Source organism: Varanus komodoensis, unplaced genomic scaffold (genome assembly GCF_004798865.1).
Source record: "Varanus komodoensis strain SLA01 unplaced genomic scaffold, ASM479886v1 scaffold1, whole genome shotgun sequence".
Lineage (NCBI taxonomy): Eukaryota > Metazoa > Chordata > Lepidosauria > Squamata > Varanidae > Varanus > Varanus komodoensis.
This window is the reverse complement of record NW_025335268.1, coordinates 57,167,698-57,193,492: the sequence shown is the minus strand read 5'-3', so window position 1 is coordinate 57,193,492 and position 25,795 is coordinate 57,167,698. Positions and strand designations below refer to the sequence as shown.

General features: G+C 39.5%; 1 protein-coding gene across 2 annotated transcripts in view; it reads left to right on the top strand.

Moving 5' to 3' along the window:
• CDC40 (cell division cycle 40) overlaps positions 1-25,795 on the top strand; it is a 51,933-nt gene that overhangs the window by 16,242 nt on the left and 9,896 nt on the right. For both annotated transcript variants that reach the window (XM_044426642.1, XM_044426633.1), the window contains exons 2-9: positions 1,593-1,679; positions 5,030-5,159; positions 14,519-14,602; positions 15,254-15,393; positions 17,950-18,046; positions 18,942-19,081; positions 23,051-23,125; positions 25,114-25,159. In XM_044426642.1, the coding sequence (XP_044282577.1) occupies positions 1,593-1,679; positions 5,030-5,159; positions 14,519-14,602; positions 15,254-15,393; positions 17,950-18,046; positions 18,942-19,081; positions 23,051-23,125; positions 25,114-25,159 (799 nt within the window). The remainder of the gene's footprint in view (positions 1-1,592; positions 1,680-5,029; positions 5,160-14,518; positions 14,603-15,253; positions 15,394-17,949; positions 18,047-18,941; positions 19,082-23,050; positions 23,126-25,113; positions 25,160-25,795) is intronic.

Sequence of the window (25,795 nt, the reverse complement as noted above, 5' to 3'; positions counted from 1 at the left end):
CCCCAGTGTCATGTGACTCATTAGTGTTACAAGGTCTCAGGTGTGAATGGGGAGCAGGTGTGTTAAATTTGGTGTTATCTCTCTCATTCTCTCATACTGGTCACTGGAAGTTCAACATGGCACCTCATGGCAAAGAACTCTCTGAGGATCTGAAAAAAAGAATTGTTGCTCTACATAAAGATGGCCTAGGCCTGAAACTGAGCTGCAGCATGGTGGCCAAGACCATACAGTGGTTTAACAGGACAGGTTCCACTCAGGACAGGCCTCGCCATGGTCGGCCAAAGAAGTTGAGTGCACGTGCTCAGTGTCATATCCAGAGGTTGGCTTTGGGAAATAGACGTATGAGTGCTGCCAGCATTGCTGCAGAGGTTGAAGAGGTGGTGGGTCAGCCTGTCAGTGCTCAGACCATACGACGCACACTGCATCAAATTGGTCTGCAGGGCTGTCGTCCCAGAAGGAAGCCTCTTCTAAAGATGATGCACAAGAAAGCCCGCAAACAGTTTGCTGAAGACAAGCAGACTAAGGACATGGATTAGTGGAATCATGTCCTGTGGTCTGATGAGACCAAGATAAACTTATTTGGTTGAGATGGTGTCACACATGTGTGGCGACAACCAGGTGAGGAGTACAAAGACTGTGTCTTGCCTACAGTCAAGCATGGTGGTGGGAGTGTCATGGTCTGGGGCTGCATGAGTGCTGCCGGCACTGGGGAGCTACAGTTCTTTGAGGGAACCTTGAATGGCAACATGTAGTGTGACATACTGAAGCAGAGCATGATCCCCTCCCTTCGGAGACTGGGTCGCAGGGCAGTATTCCAACATGATAACGACCGCAAACACACCTCCAAGATGACCACTGCCTTGCTAAAGAAGCTGAGGGTAAAGGTGATGGACTGGCCAAGCATGTCTCCCGACCTAAACCCTATTGAGCATCTGTGGGGCATCCTGAAATGGAAGGTGGAGGAGCGCAAGGTCTCTAACATCCACCAGCTCCATGATGTCATCATGGAGGAGTGGAAGAGGAGTCCAGTGGCAACCAGTGAAGCTCTGGTGAACGCCATGCCCAAGAGGGTTAAGGCAGTGCTGGAAAATAATGGTGGCCACACAAAATATTGACACTTTGGGCCCAATTTGGACAGTTTCACTTAGGGGTGTACTCACTTTTGTTGCCAGCAGTTTAGACATTAATGGCTGTGTGTTAAGTTATTTTGAGGGGACAGCAAATTTACACTTTTATACAAGCTGTATATTCACTACTTTACATGGTAGCAAAGTGTCATTTCTTTAGTGTTGTCACATGAAAAGATATAATAAAATATTTACAAAATGTGAGGGGTGTACTCACTTCTGTGATACACTGTATATTATGGCGTTCTTCTTATTAAATTTGTCCACGGAAACATTTTCAGTTGGAGAACTGTATTACATGAAAAAGCCCCCATCATAATTAGCACTTTATCTTATCTTTAGTTCTAAGATACAAGATAAAACATTGAGTTAAAAGCTGTGAATTTTGCAAATTCTGTAATTAGTTTAATACCTTAAATGTGCTATCAGAGAAATATTTCCTTAAAATTATGCTAACTTTTCCAGGAAGATGTGGAAACAGGTGTTCACCTTGATCCAGCTACCAAGGAAGTTCAGTATAACCCAACCTATGACACCATGTTTGCACCTGAGGTAAGCAAACTGATTTAATAAGTATTATTTGTATTTAATGTGAGCTGAGGTTGTTTGATAAAACTTCTGAAATATCCTGTGAATGCTTTGATCATTCATGAAAAATGACTTTAAAAATATAATACCTAGTATATTTAAATACATGTGAAAAATAGTCTTTAGTCCTATAAATATATACATAGGAAAGTCCCATTGAACTCAGTAGGGCTTGCTTCTGAGTAGACATGGGATTGCATTGCCAGTTATTGAAACCACTGCATAAATTGTGATCTGAGGTTCAGAACTAGACAGCCTTATAATGGTCAATTATTTGTATGTACACATACAAAAAAGAGCAGGGCAGTGGATCTGCATAATACGAAATTATAAGTTCAAGTAGCGATGTTTAGAATATTCTGGTGAACTTCTAGGCATACATTCTGTAAACCATGGAACTGAAGCACTTGAAATAATCTCCAGGTCTGGTCAAAATGCTCTGAATATTTCTTTTTTGGCCTAGGAAATTGTACACTAATTAGATAATCATAGATTATTCAAAACTTTATAATTTCATTCCTAGGGGTCATAATGCTTTTTTCCCTCTTGCCATTATGAAATTATACAATAAATGAGTATACTTCGTTCTTTTTCTCAGTGACATGTCAGTTCTGTAAGGGAAGCCAAATTGTATTTCTGAAGGATTCATTGTCAGAACCATGGAAAACAGTCATAAGTAGTTGAAGAAATTTCTGCTGATTGCTCCACTTATTTCATGGCTAGAGAGAGATGAGGATCATTTGTGTGCCATTGTGGTAAAAGAAATAATAAACACTGCTACTTTGTACAAAAATTCTGAAGTACACTGAAATGGACTGCATACAGCATTTGTATATTACACTTTTGCATGTTATTTGTTTTTCTGAATTTGCAAACTTGCCCAAGTATAATCTGATAGATAATACAATTAAGAAAAATAATTAAATTATTATTTTTACATTGGCAATATGTATTGGTATATGAGCAGCTTCTGAGAATTCAGAAAGTATTATAGCCAGTTTTCCATTTGAAATTAACAGATCCTAAAAAGACAGAAACTTTAAGGCACATTGGCTAGTAAAACCACACTGACGTATAGGGGAGAAAAAACTGGATGATAAAGCCTGTCAAATAATTGGACTATTAAAACATTTTAATCTTGAAATTGAATATTCATTATGGAAAAACACCTAAGGGGACAGGCCACCAGCATAAAAATATAATGTATTTAGTTATAATAGAGGGCTGCTGTCAAAACTTAAAATAGGCACTGTCCAAAGCTGATAATTATTTTTTCTAAGCTTGAGGCATTTTTCTACATATAGCCAGTTAGTTATGGCAGTCTGCATTCCCCATGGTAAACCTAATCTGAAACAAGGATATAGCATAAAATAATGCAGTGTTACTAGTTTTTTAAATTATAAAGCTCATGTTTTGGTATAAATATCATTCATGAAGTTTCATCTTGTGTTAAAAGTAGGCGAGACTAACAACAAATAAAAATATAAGGTTGAGTTTTTGAAGTTTATTGAAAATTAGGAAGAGAAATAATGCATGAAAGACATACTCAAAGTATAGCAGTTGTGGCATGACACTATGTTTCTAACAGTTGAGTATGAACTTATTCAATTCTAATAACTCGCTGTGGGTTAGAATGCTATACGTGGCTGTTTGTATCTATGTCATGTCTGTAGTTAATTAATGAGGAGCAGATTATTTTCATCAGATCAGTGGCTGGGCACTCTGCTGCCATATTGTTTCCCCCTTGAATTCTTAGCTTTTATGTCTTCCTTGATATTTTATACAGCAATAGTAGAATGTTTTAAATAAGTCTGGACCTGAAGTCATATCAAAATCTAAAACTACATGGTAGCATCAAAGAATTAATTAAAACATCAAACATTGCAGCAGATACATGTTAGAATCCAAAGCTGTGCAGAGCAGAACTGTACAAACTAGACTCCTTCATATGTGGATTATCCTTTTCATACCCTGAAACTCTTATTTGGATGATTGGGAGCCCTTCTGGACCACTGCTGGAGGTGGCTCTGGAGGATGCCAGGAGGAAGTAGAAATTGGCAAAAATTGCTGCCCCACCTCATTCTTTCAGTGAGGCCCTCTGCTAGATTGTGTCTCCCTCAGTGAATAGAAAGACAAGTCTGGATTCAGCTCATGTTTTCTGAGCTCTAACTGTGGTTGACAATTATGAAGTACTCAACAGATTTACAAGTGCCTTTCTTTTCCCTCTCACAACTTTTTTGCTTCTTTCCTTTTAATCACAGTGTACTGTTCAGACTGCACTGAAGTTAAGGTGGACTTTGGTTAGATTTTCCCAGGGTTTACAAGAGCAACCTCAGCCACAGGCTTAAAGCCGATCCCTGTTAGCTGTAATTGTGGTGCAGATGTAAAGTGACACATCATCAGCAATAAGAAGGCAAGGACATTTCTGGGGCTATGGGCCATTCCCAGTCTCTTAACCAAGTTTAAGGGAATGGAAAATATTGTTTGTACTGGGTCATTCTCCCCCCACCCACTAGTTAAACTTCCTTGATGCTACTACCTTTGGAATAAACCTTTCAAAAGGGAAAAATCATGAAAATGCTTATAGTTGCTTTGTAATCCATTAATGTATTTCTGAGGCATTTGCAGTTCTGCTGTTTTACAAAAGGATGCCTAAAGCGAAGCATGTTGTCTTACTTGAAATCAGTTCTCTTTCTGTTGCAGCTTATTTGGCAGATAATTATCTAGCATGTTGCTTCATGTAGGCTATCTTACTTACAATTGAGGGAGTATATAACATCATTTTGTTGGGGGGGAAAATCACTCATCTCTATTTGCAGCATGTGCACAAATTTGGAAACTATTACAAATTCAGGCCCTCCAGGTGATGGACTACAGCTCCTTATTGTTGCTGACCAGTGGTTGAAGCTGATGGACTTTTAGAGTCCATCAAGATCTGGAGAGTCATTCACAGCTAATCTAATGTGGTTTCTTTACAGAGTAGTGTAGTATAGTAGTTAGAATGTTGGGCTAGAACTGTTGAATCTCAAGCCCAAATGCTAATTCTGTATGAAGGTCACTGGGTAACCTTGGACCATTTCCTTTTTTGACTAATGAGCATCAGAGAACTTAGGCTATTGGGCACTATAGAAAAAAATATTAATAGGGTTGTTGTGGATGTGAGAAAACCATATAACTGTCCTGAATTCCTTGAAGGAGGAGCAGGACAAAAATGTAAAAAGTGCATGGTTTTGTGTATCTTTTAAAGTAAAATGTTATGTGTGAAGTGTCCCTTAAAAGATATTCTTGCAGTTACAATATTATTTTTAATGCAGTTTGGACCAGTGAATCCATTTAGGACTCAACAGATGGCTGCACCCAGGAATATGCTATCTGGATATACAGAACCAGCACACATTAATGATTTCATGTTTGAGCAACAGCGAAGAACGTTTGCAACTTATGGTAAGGTATACATTTCTTCACATTTCAATCCTTGGCAATTTTCAAATCACTGCCTTTGTCTTTGGTTGATCTACTCTGATGTAGTTCCAAATTCTTCGAACCCTCAAATCTTTTGAATGTGTCCTCTTTTTTTGTTATAAATGTTAACTAGTTGAGAAGATTAGAAAAGGAATTGGATTGAGACTATAGTATGCACATGCTATATTCTATTTAGGCCCATCAGTTTTCATGCATGAATCAGCACATAGACAATTGCTACTTTGCAGCCCTTGTTTTTCTGTTAGGGGAACTAGAGGCCATACGTGCCACATACTTATAATAATACCAAAACGGTCAAGAAAGGAAAAACTATGAAGATTTAAATTACCATGTCTCCAGGTAACTTTTATGTTTTTGTTACTCTTGCACTTGCTAAAGTTTCTTGAATGTGAATTTTATTGACAATACCTGGGAGGTGGAAGTTTATTCATTGTGCATTCCTGGTAGCAAATGTATTTATTTACACAACCTTATAACACATCCTGTTTAATTGCTATATGGTAATGTTTATCTTTGTACACCATCTTAAGCAAAGGTATTATACTGGTTTCCATCCAATGTTCAGTATAACTTGAAAATAATCATGCTCCAGTTGTGCCTGAGATTGACTTTCTCCTGTTCAACATATGAGTCATAATGAGACAAGAGTTGTGGCTCTCCTATACGTTACTGATCATACAACATTTGTTCTTCACAACTATGTTTCTTCAGGAGATGTTGCCTTGGGTCCTAGCACTATCGGCATGATCCTAAGTTTATCTAGAAGAAAAATTACTTGATCTGTTCTAATTGTGAAGTATTGCTAGTGAAAGTAAAATAGAACTGTTTTTAAGTCAAGTGGATAACTAGCTCTAACAGTGCTGTACCTTTCATTCTATATTCTTACTTTTATATTATGATTTCATTCCTAACTCCCATAAATACTTTCTTAAACATGATGTTTGCTTATAAGAAAAGCTTGAAAAAGAAAGCTTGAAAAGAAAAAAGAAAGCTTGAAAAAAGTGGCAAACATAATATTTCACAGTTTAATAGCTCTTGAGTTTATTCTGTAGTTGTCTTATATAACAAGGTTAGTAAATAGGATTTTCACATTAAGAGAACTGGTAAACATAGGAATAGGATATCTGCAGAATATTTCTTAATGTTTTAGGAAAAGATTGATACCTAAAAGGATTTTCTATCTATTCAGCAAGCCTTACGTTACTGCCAAAAATCTATGTGGAAGGTAGTTAATTGATCATGGTGAAATGGCTCCAAAAGATGTTCAAGAAAAGCCAAGAAAACAGCTGTGCAAAAAATGAAGATATTGTCCTTTATTCTTTAGCAAAGGGCCCTAGTCAGTGGTAGAGTTCATGTTTTACATGCTGAATACTCAAGCTGCAGCATTTCCAGATAGGGCAGGGAAATGCTCCTGTATGAAAATGTGAGGAGTTCTTGCTAATTAGTTTGAGATAATGTGGTATGGTCTAGTGGTTAAAATTGTGGGATTGGGACTCAGGCAGTCTAGGATCCAGTCCTGCTCAGCCACGGAGCCAACAGGGTGACTTTGGGTCAGTCACAGATTCTCAGCCCAACCGACTTCACAGGTTTGTTGTTGAGAGGGTAAGATTGAGAGCAGCAGCAGGAGAATTATGTAAGATGCTTTGAGTTTGTTGTAAGAAAAAGTGTAAATAAATAAAACTGAACTGGATGTGTCATGGTATAAAACAAGCGTCCTATCTTCTTGACATGTTCTGAAGGCAACTATTTTTCAAGTGATATGCCCTTAAGAAATAAGATAAAGCTATTGGAATGTGTGTATTTCTAGCATCTATTGCAAGATGATGGCTAAAATGGTTGTAAATAATTGTAGTGGATGGGTAGGAATTTGTGCAGAATGTATATATTTGCATATACTGTTCTGAAACATAGATTAGCATCCATAACATGTCTCAGGGAGTAAAATATGCTTGGAAACTGCTCTGGAAACAAACTAATTATTGGTATGATTCCAGCATACTTTTCCCAAATGTTGATATTATAGAGTAGGGATTACAAGGAATTTCTTCCTGCATATCCACAATAAAAGAATTTTGCAAATGCTGGGTTATTTGGAGGACATCTTGCCTGTCTCCAAGAATGCAAGCATCTCTTCACAGGAATGCACCATGCATAAAATGTTGCTAGTATAAGACAAAGGCACCCTTGTTCAGTTACATAAGAATAGTAAAATAAACTAGGATGCTGGCAGCAAGAGACAGCAGGAAATAATAAATTTAGTTCATCAGGAGCCTAGGGTATCTTCCAGGCCAAGCTTTGTAGAGCGCTATTACAGTGTTATAGCTGGTTTTAGCTCTGATGCTAACATAAAACATCACATACAGAAGTAAAAGAAAATAAATCCTCCACCTTTCCCTAAGCACTTTGTTATTTTTGTTTATATGCATTATATCTCATCCTAGAAAGCACATCACTGCATACTTCAACATTCTTTACCTGGTCATCACTACCAGTGTGGTCTAATGGTCAAGAATGTGGGACTGGGACTCAGGTGATTTGGAGTCTGGTTTCCACTCAGCCATGGGGCCAACTGGGTGACTTTGGGGCAGTCACAGACTCTCCACCCAACTTACCTCTCAGGGTAGTTGCTGTGAGGATATGGTTGAAAAGAGGAGAAGCCACCTTGAGTTACTTGGAAGGAAAAAAGCTGGGATATAAATATAATTAATAATTATTCTAACCAGTTGAAGGATGGACATGCCCTCTTGCCCTTTTGCTATGTCAAGCTGCTAAAATCTTTCTTTGTTTTGGAATTCTGTTAGTAAGATCTCTTCTGCAAGAGGTAAAGGAATGCCTTACTGTCACAGATTCTATGAAAGAAGAGAGATACTTGGGAACTGGAGCATTGCTCCTTTTTCATAGATTGCCCAATTATGGAATGTTTCTTGATTGCCTGTTAGCAGAAATTGTACCAACTGAATCACTGGAGTCAGTGTCATGCTGACGCTGGATTGTTCCAGAGTAGGGCTTGGCCTTTGTTTGAATAGACTGTCTCTGTGGTTTCATTTGGAAGGGAACCATTATGCTGTCATTACCAGTGTCATGCTGCACAGTGCTGCTGCATATGAGTCCACATTGCAGTGAAAACATTTATAGAGTGGTTGTCACTGAAAAGAATTGTGTTTATTGGCAGCCACGTGCCTGTGCTGATTGCATTACTGCTACTGTTGGTTTATGTCAAATCTGAAATGAAGGAAAAGAACACTCTTACTTAGTCTTTTGTACTAAGACTTAGACTGCAGTTTCAGAGGACTTGCCTTTTGCTTGTATACCTCCCAAAGGCAATTTAATGTTTGTGTCCACACTGCAAGTAAGATAGTTTTGTTGGACCATGTTGAGTGCAGTGGACATATCTTAAAATACTAAATTCAGGGTTCATCTTTAATTTTGTTCTGTTCTATATCTCTGTGGATGTGGTGGGTTAACTTTAGCATTTCTTATTTATTTAGACCTTTTCATTTGTAATTGTTGCAAGGAAGAACTAAGCTAGAATTAATCACATAAAAAGAGGTCAGTTATAAAACAGCAGGTTCTGCCCTTACAGCTGCATTTGGAAGTCTCTGTCAGAAAGAAAGATAGGAATCTCTTTCACATTCTCAGCATAAAGTAAGAGTTGTTCAAAGTCCTTTTCATAAGGAAAAGATGCTGAACAAAATGCAGTTTGGCTATAGAAAATGCTGCTCCAGTAGAAGATTAAATCTCACCCAGTGGCTCCATTCATGATCACTTGGTTTGAGGGAGCAATAGCTAAACAAATAGACTCGCAAAGACAGCATCTATACAGTGCGAGGACAAATAAGCTGCTGTATTGATTCTGACATACATCCAAATAAGCATTTCTTTCTTATTTAAAGACAAACTGTGAAGCTGAATTCACTGGAAAATTGACTCAGTTACACCATTTAAAGTCTTCATATACACTAAAACTAGATTCCATAATGCTCAGCTTATTGATACAGAATCTGCAGATAAAGGGTGACATAATTCCATGACACTGAAAAGCTGGTCATTGCAAAATACTCCACAGTAGCTCAGCAAGGTATTGGCAAAGATCAACAGGGAAGGATTAGGTGGGTCAGATACAGTACAATGCAGTTGTGTTAAATTGGAGACTTGACTGTGTTTAGTGATTATATCTGTGCCAGGCCACAGAGTCATTCATCTCTGATCTCTGTTGCTTTGAGTCAGAGTATTGCAAATTTAAGGAATACTCTATTTTTATGAACAAGGAAAGATTTCAGGTTTAAGAAACAGACCAGAAATGCTACTAAAACAGTTAACACTTGCTGAAAGCAAAGTTAGATAGACTCTTCTTGTTGATGGACCTTGTGGGATGCTACTTGACTATTAGCTGTCATTGATCCATTTGCATCCAGTAATAGATGGTTTTGATTTTCATAATGCTTACTTGTAGTTTTCTCCATCCAAATTAAAATATTAATACTATTAAAGTAATTATAGGTATACTTCCATTATCTGAATTAAGCTCACAATTTTTTAGGTAATACTGTTTGTATGTATCCACTGGGATATAGACTTTTTATTTCCTAGAACAAGAGTGTTGGTAGTTAGTATCTGTTCCATAGAAATTTTCCATTTATAGTTCTCTTATATGAGAATGAAAAAAAAAATCCAAAGAAGAATGTGTATGGAGAGAACTGAAAGACATTATCTTCTGAAACAATATATTAATAGCATATAATCCAAAGATTGCAGAACGCTTTACCTGTCTCAGAATTCAGTTCTAGTAACAATGTTTATTACTAATATTAATCTTGTTAAAATACTTTTGAACAGATTACATTTCAGCACTGCTCTTGCATGTCTTAGCATGATAGGTAATCAGAACCAAGATTTTGATTGCTTGGAAATCCTGACTTGAAAGACATTATGAACACTGTCTCTGTGGCTGCATTTGCATGACATGGCAATCAGTCATGGGTAGCTAACCATGGTGGGTTGCTGAGTAATCTGAATTTAGACCTTCCTGCAGGATGGATTATTTTGGGGAAAACCTGCAACCCATTACTTCTTCTAGGGGTTGTTGTCCCACAGTGGGTTGTCTGAAGCAAGGAAAGCAATTCTGTTGTGGGTTGTAGAAAGCAACGAATGAGCTGCTTGGTAAGAGCAGCAACTATTCCTTGCCACTCCTTAAAACCTTTTCCATGCTACCATCAGTGGCATCTACACCACCAATACTCAGCACTTTGGAGGAACTGTCATTGGTTCACCACCTTAAAAGAAGAATGGACCCAGAAATATGTGCAGTGTCTTTGTGATTCATTTTAATTTGTCAGTCTTTCCACACAGAACAATAACATAGGTAGAAATTGGTGAGACAAAACTGCATCTAGGCCAAGTTGTGCACTGTTGCAGAGCTGTCAATTGATCCTCAGTAAAGGGAGAAAGGAAGGTGAACTGAAAAGGGATGGCAACGAGATCTCCCTCTTACCAATGTAATCTTCTTGCTTTTGTGTGTTAAATTGACAGTTGTTTGTGGTCTTTGTGCATCACACACATGGGCCCCGCATCTGCATGGAGCCTGTCTCTGAGTAGTTTCTGTAGTTTAGAATATTTTTGGCAGAAATCTCTCCCCCACTCCACAAACACACACACACATCACCAATAACATTACAAAGGGTTCCCATTCATTCCCTCAGTTCTTCAGCCACCATTGTGGTAGCCTTGCGAAGCTAAACTTGTGTCGATAAAATATTTTTGTAGCTCTAGTTGAGTAAAGCTTGTGCTCCTGCCTTCACTTACTTCATTCTTATTTTGCCTGCATTTTTGTCATTATTTATACCCTTTTTATTAGACTTCCTTTGTTTTTGCCTTTCATGAGGTTGTCAGTCCTTAGGCAGCATGGTGCTTTGGAGGCTCCCCCTTAGAAAGTGTGTGCAGTAGGAGCTCCCACCTACTAACATGCACTTTTTGTTTTCTTTGTTTGAGTGTCACATTGTTGAGTATACTGCCAGGCTTTTACAAAGCAAGCCTGAAGGAACAGGGCATACTGTTTGCACCCAGAACTTTGGAATAAGGCCTTTATCTAATGTGTGGTAGATAAATCAAAACAACGGAGAAAGAGCGTCTTTCCACTTCATACTTCGGGTTTCTTCTGTGGTTATGCCTTCACTAGTGAGAGCTCTATTCATGAACCTCCTGTGCCTGGCTGATCTCTTTTTGCCCCCAAAATCTCCTGATGCCTCAAAACCCAAAAGTTACAAGAAGCATTCGAAGAACCACGATTAGATGATTGCTCATTACCATCAGTACTGAATATGCAAGATTTTAATCCCCCCGGTATCATGGCCATATGATTTCAGCAGCCTCCATCTGTGAAAGAGAAATTTGCAATGTATCGCCTCCTGAAAAACTGGTATTGCACCCACATTCAATTTCTCCAATATTACACCATTGGGATGCAATTTCCCTAGTACTGATGCAGCCAGCCTATAACAATCTCAAGCACCTAATTTAGCAGAGAGAGCACTCCCAGTCCCTGGTATTGGATTGAGACAGATGTTCTCAGTGGTCCATTCCTCCAACCTGACGGGACCACTATGATGATTGGAAATATCCTCAGGACTGAGAATATTATTTCAACCTTCAATGCTGTCCGGAGTTTTGCCATCATCTGAACATAATGAAAAGGTATATCTACTCTTGTACAGACCTTGGTCTCTGTGTTGCTAATTACCAGGCTGTGATGGCCCACTCTTGACTCTTCCTGTGGGACAACATTGGTTCCGTTTGTGAGTACCTGCCAAAGGGAGCTAGCCAAGGTCTTCCAAGCAGGGTCTTCTTTTTTCATCAGCAAACCAACACTGTTTGTTTATTCATTCAATTTCTGTACTTCACAATAGTGGAAGCTCTCAGAGCAGTTCACACCAAATTGCCCTCTCCCCTGCAATCCTGTCTTCATTTATACCTATCCTTTTTTCTGCCTGTATGGGAATCAATAGCATCAGATTTTCAGTTCTTTCCATGGGCAAGCAGGGTTATAGGATTAAATTCAACACCTTCCCTCCACTGGTGGAGAAGGGGTTCCCACCAGAAACATTCTTAGCTAAACCTTCCTAAAGAGTGGCTTCACTCAGGCACTTAGCCCTTGTGTGTGAAAGCACAGACGACCACTCAAAGAACAGCAGTTACAGGAAACAGACTTCCCTTTCTTAGTTTTTCAGCATGTTTTTCAACAACATCTTCAGTATTTCTCCAGGTCTGTAGCTATTCCAGAAAGGACTGGTATTAACCCTGCCCCCACTGTTCAGAGCAGTTACTGCTTGTCTACTGCAGTTACCTAGCAGTTATTTTTAAAACACTGAGAAGCAGTTGAATGGGATGAGTGAGTAGGGCTACTTTGTGGGGAGTAAATGTAGTCCATTAGTGCTGACAACCTGTTTGTCCAATCCCATTATTCCACCTCTAAGTTAAAAACAACCCTGTCAAATTTGCAGGGGTTTTTTTCCCCTTTATTTTCTTGTGGGTTGGGAAATATATGCAGATTTTATGACTGGGAAGGAAATGGAGGGGCAATGTGCATTATTTTCCCCTCCATTTAACTCCTAGTCATAAAATCTGTTTATCTGTATATTTTTTCTCTACTTACTTCCCAGCTATGAAATTTGCATATATTTCTGCTCCAAAAGAAATTAAGGCACTAATTTGACAGTTAAAAATCCTGAAAAGTGGTGAACAGGATGGAACAGATGGGGCCCCAGGAGATCTCATATGCTCTGTCAAAATGTCCCCATTCACTCCATCTCAGTTAGCTGCCTTCTCAGGCAGCCTTTGGAACTGTCAGGGAACCTCGGGAAGTACAATGATAAGTTCTTTGAAAAGGTAGAGTGGGAGATAATACCTCTCATTTCTGAAGTAGCTGGAGACCTGGGGAAGTGTCAAAAGTGGGAGGACACTAAGAGCTGTACAGTCAATACTTGAAGATTACGTTGCTGACAAAGAAATCTTGTTGCTACCTCCTTTTTTGGTGCACTTTCCCCCAATTACCAGTGATTTCCGATTGACTGTTCAACAACTGTGCACAAATTAGCCTATGAAGTCACTCCATGTCAATTTCCATCTGTGTTACCAACTGCACTTAGCTCCCTTTGACAGCTGAAACTTGCAAGGACATCACCCAGGCAAGACTACTTGCATCTGGAAGTTGTAAGTGTGTACTTAAGCATCTCCAGAGAACAGCAGAAAAATTATGAACACAAATGCAAAAAACAAAAACAACCCAAACTGCAGGATTTTTGATGCTCTGAAAAAAAGCAGGATAAACAGAAAGGAAGTGGTGATTATAGTGGGGCAGGGGAGAAAACAGCTTCTGCTGCAAAGGATAGTGTAATACCAAGTGGAGGACTAAGGGGGAAGAAGGGAGAGGACAGAGACAGTGAGACCCAATTGTCTGTCGCGTGCAACATGGTTGTTATGTAAACAACCATCTCACTATAGTTTATTGGCAGGGTGGCATAGCTTGTTGCGCAAACCCACCCTTGATGTGCACGCATAAAGGGTTATACATTTCTTGGGCATTTAGAGCTGAAGCACTGTGGTTTCATCTGTATCAGGATTAGGTTATAAGCAAGAAAGTGTATGGGACTTAGGGATGAAATGAAACTCCAGACTTCACAGCAAATGATTCAGCAGTAAACCCTGCATTGTGTTTTTTCAGATCTAAGGGATGTTCAAATTGCCTCTAGTTGTTGTTGTTGCAAAGCACAGATACACTGTCCGCACTTGTCTGTGCCAGCATTGTATAATCTGAGAATAGAAAGTAATGCTTTAAGTTGTACCAGTGAATGTGAAAGGAGCGAGGAACATAAAATTTACTGTCAGTCAAGATTCGAGTCCTATTTCTTAAAATACGATTCTTAGTTTTACTGACTGTTTGAATTCACTGGATTGACCAGAATACCTTTCTTCACTGAGTAGATGATGAAAAATATTTTAGTCATCCTTTTGATGGGAATCAGTGATCTAGTGAGATTTTGATCTTGCAGAAAAACATCCTACTGTTGTCCTTTCGTAAGAGATTATTTGTGCAAAGTGTGGTAAACTCATATTGCTGTATAGTAAGCTCCATAAAAAAGAGTGATAATCTAAAAATTTGTTGTGGTCATACAAACATCAAGAAGACCTTTTTAAAACTGAGCTATCATGGGCATTTTAGGGCACCAGGTGTTCTGAGATTTGGTGGCTAAACCTGGATATATGTCATTAAAAATACTGTGTAGAAGAACAATCTGTAAAAATGTTACTGCTTTCTCCTTCTGCAGGATATGCATTGGATCCCTCAATAGATAATTATGAGGTTCCTACTAAATATATTGGATCTGTTGAAGAAGCTGAAAAGAATCAAGGTATAAAAAAATGAATTATAATCTGTGTTTTTACTTAAATAATGAACAGTTAGTTTAAAATTGGTGCACCAAGAAAAATATTGCATAAAATAGTTTTCTTTTTATAAGTGTATTTTCCTAGTGGATGTAGAAACATTTTGGGTTGCTTAGTGAATGAGATGCTTTTAAGCAACTAATGCTTGGGTATGCAGAGTGACTGCTTCCAGAATGTAGCAGTACTGTGCATGGCGGTAATAGTGTACAGCAGTACATGTTACAGCTGTTATGCAACAGTAAGAACACCTGACTCTTCTTTCCAAAACTGGGTGGAGCTTTCCTGCCAGTATAGGAGTATAGCACAGAACAAAGCATAGTGCAAAGAAAGCAGACCAGTCTGTTGCCTGGTGAGTTCGCAGTTACCATTCCCTTTGCTTGGGTATTTGTTCCTTATTAGATGGGGCATTGAGGAGGTCTGCCCAAGACAAACACACACGTGTGCACATATGCATGCGCAGAGCACAGGTTCTCCTGATTCAGCAGATTATTTCCTGTGTCTGTTTTCTGACAGCACTGACACGATGAAGCAGTTCACCAGGCAAAAGAATACATAGTCATTCTTAAAGAGAATTACTGACTGAAAATTGAAATATAATCTTCTGTTACTGTTCACAGGTCTCACTGTGTTTGAAACAGGACAGAAGAAAATGGAGAAAAGGAAGAAGTTCAAAGAGAATGATGCATCTAATATTGATGGCTTCTTGGGGCCTTGGGCCAAATATGTGGATGAAAAAGATGTTGCAAAACCTTCGGAAGTAAGCATCACTTGCTTCTCCTTTCAAGTGTAATAGCATTAACCGTCCATAATGCTTAGGTTGTGATCCAGGAAACCCCATGTGAGGAAGGCACTTTCTCACATACACTGTAACAGGTTTTCTGGTTTTCCTTTCCAGCTGCAGTTCCTTCTGTTGTACTGAATGCAGCTCTGAGCATTCCCTGATCTTCAGGGTGAGGCACAAGTCTTTTTAAGCCCTACAGAGGGATCTTGAAAATATCCACTGGCAGTTACACAGCAGGTTTACTTGTCTAAACCAAACATCATGACACAATACTGTAAACCCTTCCTATAAATTTAAATAATTCAGCAGTTTTAAAAGTTAACTCTCTAAATTGACATGTATAAAATAAAGAAGGCATCAGCTATAAAAACAGTGATAGACCCAGATGCGAACTTTTGACACTATCTTAAGGCAGTGCAAGCAAAAGAGACAACTCTTCAGAAACATAGTTTTACTGGTATCAGTATATAAAAATCCAATCTTTTCTGTAGAGAATCATAGTATTTCCCTCTGTGTGTGGGGATGATTTATTATATAGGTGTGTGTGTGTGTGTGTGTGTGTGTGTGTGTGTGAGAGAGAGAGAGAGAGAGAGAGAGAGAGAGAGAGAGAGAGAGAGAGAGAGAGAGAGAGAGAATGATAACAAACACTGCTGTAAATCTTTCATGGAGCCATTCTACAAAGACAGTGTGTCATGTTGAACAAAATATTTGTGTAGTAGCACTAGACAGCAGCATTTGTTAGAAAGGAAGTAATATTCTAGCTTTTCTGAAAGGGTTCAGAGAAAGATCTGAAAAAAACTTTCAATCCATGGAAAATTATTTAAATATTAGAGCCAGTGCAGAGTAGTGGTTAAGGGCGTGGGACATAGATTCAGCAACCTGAGTTCTACTTCTTGCTCAGCTGTGAAGCTAACTGGGTGACTTTGGACCAGCCACAGGCTCTCAGCCCAACCTAACTCACAGGGTTGTTGTAGGGATAAGATTGAGAGCATGACAGGGAGAATGATGTAAGCTGCCTTGAGCTCATTGGAAAAAAGTGGGATATAAATCAAATAAATGTGTGATAGCATGGGAACAACTTCAGATAAGCAAATGAACAAAAAACATTGATTTGGTTCCTTACTACACTCCATTTGTGGGAGTATCACCCACCGGGGTTCCCCTCATGGGACACTCCTGTCTATTCCCCTTTTTTCTTCTAACCCTTGCAACTCAAAAATCTGCTCCACACTGTTGGGGTATCCTCTGGAACACTGCGGGGATGGCATAGAAGACTGCAAAGAAGAAGGAAGACCAGTGAGTTTTTGCATCCCCTCACCCCCCGTCCTTTCTTCACTGGGAAGCCTCTGTTGGATTGGAGTCCCTTATGCAGATGGAAGGAATTCTTGTTTTTGGACAAGAGCTCAGAATTCAGCCCATTAGATCTTGGTTTCAGTTGATCTTTATCAAAATTAATCTAATTGTGAAAAAAATGGAAAAGCCATATAGTTGACTTCAGTGCTCTATTCTAAAGCCCCATTGTGCCTTTAATTCCATGTACTGCCCCTTGGATCCAGGCCTTAGCCTAAATTGAACTCAATGTATGGAACACTTTGGAGTGTTCAAGGCACTGCCTATAATCTTGCAATAACTCTATCAGATAGGTCAATATTATCTCTAACACAAATGGAACGTTGATGTTGAGAGAAGGTAGCTTTTCACGGCCAGCTTAGTGACACTGTAGCTAAGACAAAATTAGAGCTCCAGCACAACTTTCAGCCACTAACTAAGAATCAGCACTCTAGATAGGAGTTTCTCTGCTTTGAGCCCCATTCAGTGTGACAATTTGCAATTCTTTCAACAGACACACACACACTCAAACACACACACACAGCTTTCTCTACAGTGCCCCATCTCAATCAGTAAAAGCCAAATGGAGGTGTAGTGAGTAATGCTCCCATCTTTGCAGCAAGGTGTGTATCATACTGTAGTGAGGTGACACATGCAAATCTCACCTGTATATCTGTAGTCAACTAATTGGTGAAGTAAGCTCCGGCTTCTCACCTTAAAAAACCAAAACAGCCCATGAACACTTACAAGCAAAATGTTTCGAATCTCTGTTGGGAGGGTGCAAGTCTGCAAGTACAGATTACTGTTGCATATGAGCTGCTGCAGGTAATGATGACAACGTTTATATCCTGTCTTTTTTCCTCTTGTGAGGAAAGAGGAAAAATTTATCCTCAAAACAATAACCCTGTGAAGGATGGGATTAGAACCATTTTTCCAATTAAGGTCTTCTGCTTGTGTGTGGACGGTGGTCTTTTGATTTTGTAAAGATTGGCACTTGAAAATTGGGATGCATTAGGATATGTGATCTCTGGAATTTATTTTATGAAAATTTGTTTCACATTAAAATTTGCACAAGTTTTGAAATCCATTTTGTAAGGTATCCTTTTTCTAAAGAGAATGCTTTTGTAAGTGAACTCAGTGAAAACTCATTGTTACCGATTTTGTTAAATAAGAATAGTGTTTCTTACTATTTGGATTACATAGGAAGAGCAAAGGGAACTGGATGAAATAACAGCAAAGAGGCAAAAGAAAGGCAAACATGAAGATGATAAACCTGGAGAAGAAAAGACAATTTTGCATGGTAAGTGGTGTTTGAAAAACTGATTTGTATTTCCTTCATCTACTTTCCAAAGAAGATCATTGAAGATAATGTTGTATGTTGTGATTTATTTGCTGTGCCAATAATTCTTACAGCTTACAATGTAGGAAGAAACAAAATCTTGTAAAGGAAACATAGTTCCAGAAATATCAAATGGCAGAGTGTCCAGTAGAAAAGAAGCTTAGAAAGAGACTGATTTTGTCTTTTCTGGTAACTGAGGCAAGAAATGTAGGATGCAGTTAAATTTAGATTGTAGGCAGACTAGGAACACTGTGGAAATGTCATTTGCTTGTATATTCATCTGAAATGTCAGTTTCTTGATTTTAATTTGGCACCCTCCTTTGGCTGCCATTTCCGCCACATAAAACTTAATTGTTAGATTTTTTACTTATGTTGGTGGTTAGACCTATCGTTCCATGTCATTTTTAGTATTAAAGGTTTGTTGACTTCATTGTGACGAAGTGGTAGTTATTGTAAAAGTTTCACTGCTGCTGTGAAAAGAGTTTGTAGTGATAATGAAGATTCTTTGCTGTTTCCTATCCCTTCATCATAAGTTGAGCCCACTTCAACTCTCCCTCCCCTTTTCCTGCTATCACTACAATATATCATTGTCCTCAGTATCATACATATGATGAGGCTTTGTTCTCTGAATCTTCATTTTACACAACCTGTTCCTTACACTCAAAAATGTAACATTACAAATAAGCTTTGGCATTTGATGTTGAATGTAGCAGATGCTTTTAATGTACTTGCCACTATGGGGTATCTTCAAACACACATGGGTTTTCAAGCTTTTGTACTTACAGCTGTCTTGATGCTGTTGTACATGACACATTCTAAATCTGCATTTTCTATTTTTGCATGTCTTCTTTCTCAGTCAAAGAAATGTATGACTATCAAGGGAGATCCTATCTTCATGTTCCTCAGGATGTCGGAGTTAACCTCCGTTCAGCAGTACCTCCGGAGAAATGTTATCTTCCTAAGAAACAAATCCATGTGTGGTCTGGTCATACAAAGGTAAGGGACAGTTGCAAATTCAGTTTTCCTTCCCTGTTTCATGAGATACATACTTGGCTGTTAATTGATCTTTTGATTTATTATAACTATGGGCCCAGATGCTTCCAAATTTTTTGTGCATTTCAGAAGCTGGTCTTGCACAAGTTGTAGCACAATATGTGCCTGCTTGCACTAAAGATAGTACTTTGAGTGAGTTTATCTCACCTTTCTAGCCCACTATACAGCAGTTGTAAACATTATTCCTTGTAAGCTGCTCTTACAGCTATTGGTCAGAGGCCCAGTTCAGGAAGAGGATTCATATGTGGACCTCTGTGTTATGTGTTCAAACTCTGATGATGTCTACAATTTGTACAATATTTACAACACTTTCCTGTATGCAATTCTATTTTCCGTATGTCTGGAAGAGTTCAAAGCAAATTTCAAGCTGTATTCCCTTAATCCAGGAGTAATGAACTTCTTTAAATTCCAAGGGCCAAATTCAGTTTTGGAGCCACTCTTGTTGGGTTGTATTTGTGGGGAGGGGCACACACACTAGCATATTGGAGCTGAAAGTGTGAGTAACTAAGCTTTAGGTGAGACATTTCTAGCTTTTATGATGGGAGGAAAACTGCACAAAAACTATCAGTGTTTGGGGAGATAGAGTGCAACCATCTGATGAACATCAGAGAGGCCAGATTGTCACCTCTGATTTGGTTTTCAGGCCTGAGGTACCCTACTTCTGCCTTAATCCATATTTGGGCAGGCATTTCTTGCAGCACAACAGGTTCTTTGAGAGGTGTTTTTTGCACCCAGTCTGGGTCCACAAGTGCAGAAGCACCCTCCCCACAACAAAAATATAACGCATATATGTGATTATATGCTATGGGGCCAGCATTTTTCAGATACAAAGCTGTTGGTTGTAGTCAGTGGTGGTGTTCTGCCAGCAGAAGGGAAATTTCCAGAATGGCATCGTCTCCACCCCGTGTGCCCCCCAAATCTGCTCTGGAAGGGTGTAGGCCCTACAGAACAGATTTTGTGGTGTCTGATAAAGCTACAGGAGGGAAAAGAAGACAGGGAAATCATGTTGCAGATGCAGAAGTGTTGTTATGAATGAGCAGACCTTCATTCACATGGCTTTATATCCAAGCTTTTATGTTGGTCCAGCAATTTGTTGCAGTTATTTCTCTTGCCACTGAAAAGACTCCTCCACAGCAGAGACATAAATGGGCTGCACATTATCTTAATTCTCACCTATGGTTTAGAGTTCTGGTGTCATTAGCCACACATTAATATTGTTTTGTTAATGATGTGTGAGAAGCCTTAACTATATTCAGAACTGTGAATATTTAATTTTGCAGCCTATGTAGGCCATCATTCTTTTCCCCATTAAGTGTGACCCTCATTATGTAAAAATGTAAAATGATTCTCCTGAGAACTTGGGTTATACTTTCTTTTTAGGCAGAGTTCTACTCATGATACAACCACTTGAATCCCATGATAGGCTATTTTCCCAGTCTTAGTCTCCTGGTTATAATTCATGGTCACAGAATCCTTGTTAGTGAATTCTGCTGTCTTTTTCCTTATTTATACAGAAGTCATTTCTACATTTGGCTTCAATAGTGTTCATTCTACAGTTTATCAGTTTGCAAGAGACTTCCAAAAATTTCCACAATTACATGTACCTGCCCAGACTGTCAACAGATCAATCTGTTGGTCAGTCTGCCCAGACTTTCAGGAGTGCTACAGAACTTCATATGGGGTGGGGGGTTCCCAACCACTACCTAGAGATGCCAGGAAATGAACTTTATTATGCAAATCATGTGTTCTTCCACTGAGTCCTTCCCCACCAGCACCAAGAAACTGCCATGGTACAGTTTTTTCCCCAGTAGTGGCATTCCTCAAATCTTAACATAGCAGGCAACAGGCCTTCCTCTTGGTTTGGAGCACAGCTCCCAGAATCCCATGCTAAGGCTTGTGGGAGTTTTAGCCCAATATGTCTGGGGGTTTCCTACCCCTGGTTAGCAGATGCCTTTATACTTGTAATGAAGAGCATAAACAAATAGCAAGGTGTTACAGGGATGGCATCAGGAAGGCTAAAGCAGGATGAAAGACATGAGAGAGAGAAGGGTGTCCAGCTACTTAAAGTGGATGGCAGTTTGGTAATAGATGACAAGGAAAAGGCAGAGGCACTCGATTCCTACTTTGCCTCAGTCTTCTCCCATAAGAAAACCAAGAGGAAGCACAAGCTGAAAGTGAGAGATGGCAGCCCAGAATTGACAGACAAATGGTCAAGGAATACCTAGATGGGATAAACATGTTCAAATCTCCAGGGCCTGATGAACTCCATCCCAGAGTCATAAAAGAGCTAGTGGAGGAACTCTCAGAACCACTGGCTATTATCTTCAATAAAACTTGGAAAACAGAAGTGCCAGATGACTGGAGAAGGACTAACGTCGTCCCTACCTTCAAAAAGTGGGGAAAAGATGAACCTGGAAACTACAGACCAGTTAATCTGACATCAATCCTAGGAAAAAAAGCTGGAACAAATTATTTAAAAATCTGTCTGCAAGTATCTTGAAGAAAATGCAGTGCTTAATAGAAGCCAACATGGATTTATCAGAAATAAATCCTGTCAGACTGAATTAATCTGAAGATCCAGGGTAATCTCAATAAACTTGAACACTGCGCTGAAAGCAAGAGAATGGGTTTCGATAAGGACAAGTTCTCCACCTAGGAAAAAGAAACTGAATACATTGATATAAGATGGGGAATATGTGGTTCAACAGAACTGAAAAAGATCTTGGAGTAATTGTTGGCTAAATATGAGGCAATAATGTGATGCCACTGCCAAAAGGGCAGATGCCATTTTGGGATGCATTAACAGAAGTATTACTTCCAAATCATGAGAAGTAGTAGGTACCCTATACTCCTCACTAGTCAGACCTCATCTGGAATGCTGTGTCCAGTTCTGGGCACCATGATTTAAGATGCAAAAAAATTAGAAAGGGTCCAGAGGAGGGCAGCAAAAATGATCCAGGGTTTGGAAACACTGTCCTGTGAGGAGAGACTGAGAGAACTGAGCATGTTCAGTCTTGAGAAGAGAAGACCGAACGGGGATATGATAACCCTCTATAAGAACCTCAGAGGCTGTTACAAAGAGGAAGGGCAGGATCTCTTCTTGCTGATACCAGAGTGTAGGGCATGGAATAATCAATTCAAGTTGTGACAACCCAGATTCAGGCTAGATATCAGGAAAAGCTTCCTCAGTGTCAGAGCAATACAACTGTGGAACCAGCTGCCTAGAGAGGTGGTGGGCTCTCCCACACGACACATTCAAAAAGAAACTGGACAGCCATCTGAGTGGGAAGATGTAACATGATGTCCTGCAACAGCAGGGGGTTGGACCCAATGTCCTTCATGGCCCCTTCCAACTACTATTCTGTGATTCTAAGTTAGAGACATGTGTTCATATAAAGTACTTACTTTGGATGCCACTGGCTGGCAAACAAACCCAAAGCTGTGGACAAAGTTACAATTGAAATTACCTTTGGTTCAGTTGGATTTTGGATTATCTGCTTAGTAACTGCAGACTCCTCTGGATGTTGAATAAGGCAATATTTGCCAGAGATAAACTATGGAGGTAAATCTATACCCTTAAAAAGGACAGCTGTTCTTCAGAGGTCAGAATAAAAACCTGTAATCTCAAAAGTCAGGTGGAGGAGGGAGTTCACATTTGGGAAAGGAATGATGATGCAGTCATTCCAAACCCAGTGTATGTGTTTCCTTGTAACAGATCCTGCAGGCAGATTATGGTACTATAATACCAATATCAGTTGGTTCAGCAATGGGAATTGTTGCTCTGCCTGAGAGGCTAAGTTATAAATGTCATTGGCAGCCACCAGGTAGTGATGAAATTCTTTTACATGCCTTTGTATAAGCAAGCTGGGAAAGAACCATGTTTTAGTAATCCAATTATGCTTTTATTTGAAGGGTGTCAGTGCTGTCAGGCTTTTTCCTCTTTCTGGCCACCTCCTGTTGTCTTCCTCCATGGACTGTAAAATTAAGGTGAGTTTCTTCAAAGATACTCTATTGTTGCTTGCACACATTAGATTCTTAACAAAATGTATGTGGATATGCCTCCCCTTTAATGATAACATGAAGGAAAATGCAGTTGCTGTTGGTTTTTATTGTGCTAAAATGATATATAGGATTATAGCATTTAAAGACTTCTGAATTACATGTTCAACATGAAACAAATATAGTAACCTTTCTTGTTTAAACCATCATCTAGTCACATATTTAGTGCTTCTTGCAGGTGGCGCAGTGGTTTAAACCACTGTGCTGCTGGGCTGGTAGATCGAAAGGTTGCCGGTTCGAATCTGCACAACGGGGTGAGTTCCTCTTGCTCTGTCCCAGCTCCTGCCAACCTTGCAGTTTGACAGCATGCAAATGCAAGTAGATAAAAAGGTACCACTTTGGTGGGCAGGTAACAGCGTTCCGTGCACTTTGGTGTTTAGTCATGCCGGCCACATGACCACGGAGACTGTCTGTGGACAAACGCTGGCTCTCTCTGCTAGGAAACAGAGATGAGCATCGCCCCCTAGAGTCAGGCATGACTGGACTTAATGTCAAGGGGAAACCTTTACCTTTGACCTTTATAATTGGTATAGCAATTATACAGTGTATGTCACATAGAAATTCTAAAAGGTAAAAGCTAGCTGTTCTTTGACTCATGGCATTTACCTAATCTATGGAGGTGAATCTTATGTTCTGGTAATCTCTTAAATTTTATTTTGCCAGTTTGCATAATGGCAAATAAAAATATATCCAGTTCAAATTGATTGCTGTCATCAGTTCAGCTACACTGACGTTTTCTCCGGGCAGACACTTGGTAGGGAGACGGACGGACGCCTGTCTCTCCACAACAGAGAGGGGTTGCAGCATGGGCATGATGCTCCATGGCATCTAAAATAAGATGCAAGACTTACTGTGGGGATGTATTTATGTGATGCTTCCACTTCCAAAAATATTTTGCAGCCTTTGCATGGAATATGCACCTCACATGTTATTTTGTGTGAGGTGGAATAGAAAGATGTACATGGGGGCACATCTTTCACATTCCCTACAGTTTTTGATGGATTAACCCAGTTTGTACAATGCCAACAATTCTAGGCCCTTTGTTCCTGAATAACCAAAGTTCTAGGTTTGGAGTTTGTATAAACAACCCAGCAACAGAGTTTCCCTGGGTGGGTTTTTTTGTTTTTTTTTGCAGTGGAAGCAGGTGGGCACACATGCTCATGTACGCTGCATTTCCAACAGTAAACAAGTATCTGCTGCATTAACTGTGGATTGATGGTAGCATGCAAACCAGGTCGGTGTGTACTTTAGAGCTCCATGGAATCGATCCCTTTAGCATTTGCAGACTTCCTCTCATGCTTGGCCTGGGCTTAAAAAGTGAGCAGAGCCAAGAGGAAATCTGCGGACGCTTGCAGAATAAAGTTTGCTGAACCAAGAACCTTCTTGCACATCACATGCAGCAGCACAAAGGCAGAAGAGGGATTGCTGCTTCACAGTATACAGGGCTCAATCCTGGTGAGTGCCACCTGAACACTGGGTGCACTAGCCAGGAACTTGGACGCATGGTTGTGTCAAAGCAGAGCACTTTGGCTATGGGGCAGTATAGAAATGAAAAAAATGATCTGAGCCCAGGGAGTTCAGTGGATTCCTACCTGTAAAGCAGATCCCTTGCATGTCAAGTATACCTTAAATCTGTTGCTTTGCAATATGTAAATTACGTCTTTAACCATCATCACTCTAGCTGAACTCATTCAGCAAGTGTGCTATGGCTTTTCCCTTAGCAGACTGGGAATGCTGCTTGGGTCTTGAATTTCCGTACTTCTCTATGTGGGCTTCAAACATTTTGTGGGTGAATTTTGTGCTAAATTGTCTTGTAATTCTGTTGAGATTAATAGAGACACTCTATGGCAAAATATTTGATTAATTGCATTGTTTGCATAGACAGTATCATGACATTTATTTTCCCCTCCCCTCAGCTCTGGGAAGTATATGGTGAACGAAGATGCTTACGAACTTTCATTGGTAATTTTTTTAAAAAATGAGTAATTTATAAAATATGTTCATTTCTTCAAATGCAAATTGGATGCTTTATGTAGTAATGTACCAGATAGTAATGTTTATGAAATGAATCATCATTGGATGTCATGAATACATCTAGTTATTGAGCATGAAAGTGCAAAGTCCCTTGGCTGCTGTAACAGGATTAGGAGGGAGGGGCATGTTGAAGGTGTAAAACTCGTGAGGAGGCAAGCTCAGCCAGCAGGTCCTTTTATTTATAGCTTACAAAACGCTTGTGTGGGCCCAGTCAAGTACTTTAGGAAAGGAAGGGAGAAGAGGGTCTTAGGTTTGGGATCAGCTTTTCACATAAGCAACAGCTTCTTACTATAATTGATGCTACTTGAGAACAACTTTCTTATGAAGCACCCTGTATCATAGAGGACCTGTCCTGCTTGAATAATGGACTGTATTTAAAAGCCTTCTCTTCAAATCTGCTGCAAGGGGAAGGGGGGTGATGTGCTCACAACAGATGAGGGAAATATGGCCTGGAGGTTCCCCATCCCTGTTGTCAACTATTACTTGTGATACCTCCTGCAATAATGACCACTGGGCAGCTATCCATGAAGCAAAAATAGCACTCTCCTTATGCTTATTAAAGTT